The 9,099-nt window shown below is 36.2% G+C and overlaps 1 protein-coding gene across 1 annotated transcript in view; it reads left to right on the forward strand.

Moving 5' to 3' along the window:
• Positions 1–9,099, forward strand: part of LOC107288732 (teneurin-3) — a 90,760-nt gene that overhangs the window by 76,033 nt on the left and 5,628 nt on the right. The window contains exons 15-16 of the mRNA XM_015817377.1: positions 3,772–4,068; positions 5,763–7,374. Of these exons, the coding sequence (XP_015672863.1) occupies positions 3,772–4,068; positions 5,763–7,374 (1,909 nt within the window). The remainder of the gene's footprint in view (positions 1–3,771; positions 4,069–5,762; positions 7,375–9,099) is intronic.

A 9,099-nucleotide genomic window follows, 5' to 3' on the forward strand; every position in this document is an offset into this window, starting at 1 on the left:
TGTTCTATGGAAAAGCCTAAATTTACCAACAACATGATAGACAGCAGAGGTCAGTATCAATGAATCCATCTAGTCACAGCCATGGCATGTGAAAGATTGCAAATTGGAACCTAAAAAGCATAAATGGGAAAGGCATGAATTAACAAATGAAATGAAGAGTGATGTTATGTATGCCTGTGAAATTAAGAATAGAATGGTGTTGATAAGTACGAGTATGGAGGTGACATTTTAATTAATAAAAAGGCTTAAATGAATACCAGAAAGTATGAATTTATGTCATATTAGTTCTTGAGGTTGCTGAAAGTAAAATTTGTAGGTTGGTGATAATTATATGTTACTTTCCAGTAAATGACAATAAGAGATAAGGTTTGGAGAAATTATGCAGCATATTGAATGAATGAGATCCAGAGGGAAAATATTCTTTTAGATGATGGTGAGATGAATAGATAGTAGGAAAAAGACCATAGAGTATAGAAAAAATATTTAGGCCATTTGGACATCAAAGAATGAAAGATTCTGGTGAACATACATTTACAAAAAGGTTGGTTTTCAAATGTCATTGAAGCAGAATTCATAGGGGAAGTAAATGATTAAAAACATAACTGATATAATTGTTTATTATTACAAACTGAGACATTAGTGAAAGATATAGGGGAGATGAGAAGTTCTGAATGGGGGGCAGGTCATCTGAAAGCATCAAAAGTGAATAAAAAAAATATGCAGGGAAGAAAGGAAGTAAATGTATGAGAGTAAGTACAGTATGAGTTGTATATGAAAAGCTGGCAGAATATAACTCTCTCAGAAGAATGAATGGAAGTGAATATATGGAAAGAGGATTTGAAAGTTGCCTGGAATTAAGTGAGAATTAGACTCATTGTGTGCAAGTGAGAAGAGTACCACAGAATGTGGGGGTTACTCTAATGAAGAGTATGCCAAGGGCTGCTTAGAATGATCTCTGCAAATAGTGCCACTGAGAGAAATGTTAATATGTACACATAACAAAAGATAATTGCAAATGGGATGCTGTCTTTCTGTGGCATTGTGTAAGGGGTAAAAACATCAACAATGGACCTCCAGAATACATGGCTGTCGCCCACGACCTCAATTCTGGGACCTCCGGAAGCATGCAAAAGCTTCCCACAGCCTCCATTCTGGGCTTCAGAGGCCTGTGGAAGCATCCCCTAGCCTTCTTTCTGGGCGTCAGCAGCCTGGAAAAGGCCTCCGGCACCTGGATCGGGCCGCTAGAGGCCTGTAGAAGGCTCTGCCGGCTTCCATTCTGTTCTCTCTTGCAGAGAATAGAGGCCTAAACTATCGTGAAATCATGTGAGATCAATAGCGTGAGATCTCACACCACTGATCTCATATGAGCTTGCGTTGCTTTAGGCCTCCATTCTTTGCTAACGCACTGAAGGCCTGGAGCAGCCAAAAAAGCAAAGGATCTCTCGATATTCACAAGGTGAGTATCCACAGGCCCAGTGTCTAAGGAGAGCCAGGGGGTGAGGAATAGTCAGGGTGAATGTTGTAGTACCACTGCGGTCGTTTGTAAGGGTGCAGCAACGTTTGTAATTTCGGGACTTTTTTGTAAACACTAGGGGGTACTTATCATGTAACTTCAAACATTCGCTAAGGGAACACTCGTACCTTGGGGATTACTTGTATTCAGATAAAGGTATGGTAAAACAAAAGGTTGTATGGTAAAGAATGAATGAGTGTCAAATGAATGTGAATACAAATGTCAGTGACTAATACAAAGTGAAGGGTTGGTAAGATGGTTTCATCAGAGGGGGAAATTGAATGAGGGTCCAATTATAGAAAATATATCTGAAGGAAGAATGAATGGGTCAAGAGCAACCGGAAGGCTGAGAAAATTGTAGTTGGATGGAGTGTATAAGATTTTGAAAAAAGAGACAAGTTGAGAGTGTAAACAAGTGGTGCACAAATGTGCTAAAAGCAAGAGTGATTTCTAAGAATAAAAGTATATGGAGAGCTATAGTGAATAGTTTGGTGTAAACTAAATTTAGATATACTTCTTTTTACTTTTTGCATTTTTCTTATCTTATACTTATGATTTACTGTTTCTTACTGCTTTTGTGCGGTTTCCAGAAAAGCATACATTTATACAATGTATATGCACTTTGAAAGCTTTCAAAAACATTTCTTATCAAAATAGAATGATGAAAAGAAGTATGTTGCAAACAGTTCTTATTGACCCTCACTTTTGAATACTTCAATCAAATTACAGCTGCCTAGAGGATTATTGAAAAAGATTTTGAACAGCAGGACCCCAACTTGGAATAGATTTTTCTGTCTGCATTCAGATAATTAAAGACTAGAAATCCACTGTCCTTGTAAAAATGCTTTCCTTTTAAAAACTTCTGGAATATAATCAGAAAACTTTTGACCCTTTTGTTTGTATTGCCCAAGAAAAATCATTCTTCATATCTCAAGACCAGACATATCACACAACGTATTGGGCCGGTTTTGCCATTGCCGGCAATGGGGTGGGCACAGCTTCCGGAAGACGCGTCTGGCCCGTGGGCCGGCCCTGCTCTAGACTATGTAACAAAATAAATATTTTAGTTTACAGATCACACCATATTTCTCCTGATAGGTTCCAGAACTAATGATATTGAATCATTAATCCATTTTTTCAATAGAATTCTGTTTTCTAACTGTAGTGGATGTCTTTATAGGATTTTGACATAGTAAAACCTGACACTAAAATGAAAAATAGAACTGCAAACTTAAAACAGGCAGTAAAATTATGGAAAGAATGGAATATAACAAAATTGAAATTAAAATGCAAACTTATCATTGTTTTGGCTTTTTTGTAAGAAATAATATAAATGCTTACATTTTATATTGTGTATTATAAGATTTTTTTATACAATTGAAAAGCATTACTTTTCACTGCTTCTTGCTTCAGTGGATTGCAGAAAATATCCAACTTCCTAATGATATTTATTTGTAAATGTCTTCTGCTGTAGAATTTATCAATCTTTAATAAGTGAGGTTTTAAAAAAAAATAATACAGCATTTGGCTAGATAATTCTAGTCTTTAGGTATTAGATCAAAATATCAAAATTTGTTTTTATTTATGAAAGTCTGAATAATTTATTATCTGTTTTAAAAAGATTACTTTTCTTGGAGTTTAAATATTTCTTTCTGGCTTCAAGCAATGCAGCTCAGATGATCCATTAGCCAGAGAAATTCTTTCAGAAAATTCTTCATATTACATCCTATGTGAAATATAATACACCATATAAAATTAGAAATTCAAAATTTCTTACCTATAAAATAAGCTGATTTTATTATGTGAAAGAACTGCCAGTGTCTATTTTTGAAAAGCAGTTCTTACATTTCATCAACATATTTGTTGGCCTTTATTTTGGTTTTTCATTATTATAGGGATAATTCTGCTATATCATAATTTCCTCTGTAAATCTTGTTGAGTATTATAAAAGTTCTCAATGTATATATTGTTGAATTATATTAACATTTAACAAATTCTATAAGCATTAATTGAAAACATTTTGAATAAATGTCAGTGAATCTTTAATGAATTTAATGAAACCTTTGAAAATGGCAACCTAATCCCTGACTATTATACTAAGAAGCTGCTAAATTAGTTCACTGACAAAGAAAATCAATCATTGTAAATGATCTTTAAACAATGGTACTCAAACAGTGGCTGATTCTATAAAGAAATAATAAGCAGCTCAATGCCCTCCCCACATTATTTATTTTGTTGTCTTATTTGTTTCATAAAAGGTTAATGGTAGGAACCTCCTTTCAGTTGACTTTGATCGGACTTCAAAGACAGAGAAGATTTATGATGATCACCGTAAATTTCTACTGAGAATCGCCTATGATACTTCAGGACATCCAACTCTCTGGTTCCCAAGCAGCAAGCTTATGGCTGTCAATGTTACCTATTCATCTACAGGTCAAATTGGTAGCATCCAGCGAGGCACCACTAGTGAAAAAGTAGATTATGACGGACAGGGAAGGATTGTATCTAGAGTATTTGCTGATGGTAAAACATGGAGTTACACGTATCTTGAAAAGGTACTATTAGTTGGAATGTTGATTTGCAATTCTATTAAAGAATTATTTCTGCATAAAATTTTAAAATGATTGCTGTATGATATTGCTGCAGTTTTAGACAGAGAAGGGGTATCTGTGTGTGTATACACACTTTCCTCCAAGATCTTACACACATACAGTTCATTCCCCTAGTCTGTTGTATCTTTGCAACAGCCCTGCAAAGTCAACTCGGCTGAACAGTAATGATTGATCCTACTCATCCAGTAAACTTTCCAACTTTGTGGGCATTTGAACCCTGATTTCTTTGGTCCTAGCCCACATCCTCACTATTGCACTGTGTTTAAGGAAAATCCATCCCAGAAAACTGATTAAGATATACAGTATGTAAGATAAATTTGTTTTACTGGAATTTACTAGCTAATGGAATTTAATTATGTCATTGAAATCACTGGGAATGATTATACATTTCTAGGATTTCAGTGAGATTGAAGTGCACTTAAGTGGCAACCAGGGTCAATGTATCTGGACATACTGGGTCTTCTTCATGAACAGTCATGTTAACCTAACAGTTTTCTCAATATTGTAATGATTGTTTATTTTGTATCGTATTTTTTCAAATGAAGTTACCCTTAAGAGTGTCTGTTAACACAAATAAAACATTGAATTTTATAATATAGGGTAATAAAACAGCTGTAGATTTTCCAGGCTAAATCTGAAAAGGGAATCTAAAAAAATGGAAAATATTTTTTCACTTTGCACAAAGAAAGAACAGCATATTCACTATCAAATCAAACTTCTGAAAGAGTTCTAAACAGCAGCATAAAAGTAACGATTTAAGCAATGATTTTTCTTTGTGTATATGTGTCTCTCTTTGTCTCTTACACACACATATACATACAAACACTAATGTGTTTTCCTCACGTTCGTCCAGCAAAATTGGTTATTTATGTTCTTGGCCCAGAATTAGGGATTTCTTTGCCCAAAATGAAATATGGTATTAAACCAGTGCTGCATACTTAATTATATACTCCCTAGCATGGCAATACTGAACAAAGCATATGGAGTCTTTTATCATTATTTAATTTGATGTCCTTTAGTGGGACACAGCAGAATTTGCCTTAGGTGGAAACAGCCACCGACAGTGACAGATGCTGAGAGTTTTATACATCTTCATGTGAGTAATATAAAATAACAGTGGTAGTGATGTGTAATGCCAAAGCTTTACAAAAGGAATCATTTGGTGACTAATTAACTCTGCAGAATTTGATGTAAATAACAAGTCAATTGCTTCGCCCATCTGACAGATATAAAAGAGGAGGTTCAGGGATCTTCAGGCTAGTAAAATTCTCAGTAAATTATCTCTAATTACAGGAGTGAAATTGTCTCCTCCATATGTTGTTCCCTTCTTGAGTTGCTGGCTTAAGACAGCCTCACTTTTGTTGGTATTAAACATGACTTATCCCAGTCCATTGACAATCTGCTGTTTGGCATTGAGTACTTGATAAAAGGATGACTCAGTCACAACCAGAACACATTAGGAATCTGGAGTGACTCATTATAGATCCTCTTACAATTAAGTATCCAAATGAATTAGGTAATTACCAATATGTAAGGTCAAGAATTACTCAATTTGAATAATGATGATTTAGTAAAAAACAGTGTTGCTTGTCTACCAATAGTTTTGGCACTTGATTAAACTCTGTTTTCTTTTTCAGTCAATGGTTCTCTTACTGCATAGCCAACGGCAGTATATCTTTGAATATGACTTACTGGATCGGCTTTCTGCAATAACCATGCCCAGTGTAGCTCGCCACACTATGCAGACTATCCGTTCTATTGGCTACTATCGGAACATCTACAATCCTCCAGAAAGCAATGCCTCTGTCATCATGGACTATAATGAAGAAGGGCAGCTGTTACAAACTGCTTTCTTGGGCACAAGTCGGAGAATCTTGTTCAAATACCGAAGGCAGACCAGGCTTTCTGAAATTCTATATGATAGCACAAGAGTGAGTTTTACTTATGATGAGACAGCAGGAGTTCTGAAAACAGTAAATCTCCAGAGTGATGGCTTTATTTGCACCATTAGATACAGGCAAATTGGTCCATTGATTGACAGGCAGATTTTCCGTTTTAGTGAAGATGGAATGGTAAATGCCCGATTTGACTACAGCTATGACAACAGCTTCAGAGTGACTAGCATGCAAGGTGTTATCAATGAAACTCCATTGCCTATTGATCTCTATCAGTTCGATGACATATCTGGAAAAGTTGAGCAGTTTGGAAAATTTGGGGTTATTTATTATGACATTAATCAGATAATTTCAACAGCTGTAATGACTTACACAAAACACTTTGATGCTCATGGTCGCATAAAGGAAATTCAGTATGAAATATTCCGATCACTTATGTACTGGATTACAATTCAGTATGATAACATGGGCCGAGTAACTAAAAGAGAAATTAAAATAGGGCCATTTGCTAACACTACCAAGTACGGTTATGAATATGATGTTGATGGCCAGCTACAGACAGTTTACCTTAATGAGAAAATAATGTGGCGCTACAATTACGATTTGAATGGCAATCTCCACTTGTTGAATCCAAGTAATAGTGCTCGATTGACACCACTGCGATACGATCTGAGGGACAGAATCACTCGACTTGGTGATGTTCAATACCGGTTAGATGAAGATGGATTCCTGCGACAGAGGGGCACTGAGATATTTGAATACAGTTCAAAGGGTCTCCTTACCAGAGTTTATAGCAAAGGCAGTGGATGGACAGTGATATATCGTTATGATGGACTTGGAAGACGGGTTTCCAGTAAAACCAGCCTGGGACAGCATCTTCAATTTTTTTATGCAGATCTCATATATCCAACAAGAATAACTCATGTGTATAACCACTCAAGCTCTGAAATCACGTCTCTCTATTATGACTTGCAAGGACATTTATTTGCTATGGAGATTAGCAGCGGAGATGAGTTCTACATTGCCTCAGATAATACTGGAACCCCACTGGCTGTTTTCAGTAGTAATGGTCTAATGCTGAAGCAGATTCAGTACACTGCCTACGGTGAAATCTATTTCGATTCTAACCTTGATTTCCAGTTGGTGATAGGATTCCATGGAGGTCTTTATGACCCACTAACCAAACTAATTCATTTTGGTCAAAGAGATTATGACATATTGGCAGGCCGTTGGACTACACCTGATATTGAAATTTGGAAAAAAATAGGGAAAGATCCAGCTCCCTTTAACCTGTACATGTTTAGAAATAATAATCCAGCCAGCAGAATAAATGATGTGAAAGATTATATCACAGGTAAATATGTACATTTAATGAAGTACAATTCTCTGTTGATTTTTATTAAATTACATTATACATGTATATCACCTTGGAATTACAGCATCTGATAGCAACGTACTGTAAAATTTATATGAGTAGGAATATACTTTATTAAGGTAAAAATGTATGTCTATTCTACCTTGCTTCACATAGGTGAGAAGTATACATAGTTGGGTAAAATAGTAAATAAGTATATCATTTTTCTTAATTAGATCTATCTGAGATCTTGTGTCTATAGAAAGTCCTCAGGATGGTCACTTTTTTCCCAGGGAAGAATTTCATTATAGCCAATGATAGATGTAGTCCCTTAATAGAAAATAAGACTTATCAGAAATCCTCATAATAGGCCTTGTTCCTTGTCTCTACAGAATATTTGAACTCTTAGAGGATTCAAAAGAAAATGGGGTTTTGATGTTTCCGTTTGACTAAATGGTTACTATGGCAACAGTTTATAAGTCTGCAAATTTATTGTGTATTATGAGTGCTATTATGCCAGATGGCCAATACATCTAGGAAACATACTAGGATTTCTTGCTTGCATGATAACACCTTGGATGTTTAAAAGGAAAGTTTTCCAAGCAGTTATGTGTCAGTGGGCAGAGTAATGTGCAAACATTCCTTCTTGCTATTTATGGTTGTGGGTTCATCTGTAGATTAATCCAAAAACCTAATTCACACTATACTTGTATTTATTTGATGAATATATATTTGGACACCATTCTATTCTTTTGCAATTTCTTTTCTTCCAAAGAAATGGATACAGGTTCATTGTAAATCACTTGAAATATCAGTGCCAGTTGCTCTCAGTATCTAAGAACTATGCTTCCCTTTTTACAATGAATTCTTTGCATAAGTTATTTACCTAATTATAACGCACTTATACGATCCTACCATGTTTTCCCGAAAATAAGATCCGGTCTTTTTTTGCCTCCAAAAGAGGCACCAGGTCTTATTTTCGGGAGAGGGGGTCTTTTCCACTCACCTCACAGCAGCGGCACCAACAGCCCCATGCAGCCAGCCCACTTCTGCAGCTGAAGGAGCAGCATCATTCAGGAGCTGAGAATGGAGCTTGGGCCTGCATTTTGCAGTCAGAGGCCTTTCTGGAAGGCATCTGCAGCTGAGAACCGAGCTATGGATTCAATCCATAGGTCGGTTCTTGGCGATACAGGCCTTCTATAGAAAGGCCTCTGACTGCCAAGTGCAGGCCGAGCTCCATTGTCAGCTGCAGAATGAAGCTGCTCCTTCCGGCAAGGCAAGTGTCAATCCATGGAGGCCTGGCTGCAATCATAAGCTCCAACCGCCCCTCACTCTAGCTTGATTTTTAGGCATGCACTTCGCCACAAAACTAGGGCTTATTTTTGAGGTAGGGCTTATATTAGGCCCACCTCAAAAAATCAAGTTAGGGCTTATTTTCGGGGTAGGTCTTTCAGGGAAACACAGTAAGTGTACCATGCTACCTATATATTCCTGTTTAATACATCTACATTGCAGCAACGTTTAGATTAGATAATTTAATTTGTATACCGCCCTTCTCCCATAGGACTCAGGGCGGTTCACAGCATATTAAAAACAAATAGTATACACAAAATACAAAAAATACAAAATACAAAAATACAGAAATACAAAAAATAAACCCCGATAAAAGCCGAATTAAAACCAAATATTACCAGCTGTGTTTCCGATTAAAATACTTTTAAAATT

The sequence above is a fragment of the Protobothrops mucrosquamatus genome, unplaced genomic scaffold (assembly GCF_001527695.2).
Source record: "Protobothrops mucrosquamatus isolate PMUCROS unplaced genomic scaffold, P.Mucros_1.0 scaffold581, whole genome shotgun sequence".
Taxonomy (NCBI): domain Eukaryota; kingdom Metazoa; phylum Chordata; class Lepidosauria; order Squamata; family Viperidae; genus Protobothrops; species Protobothrops mucrosquamatus.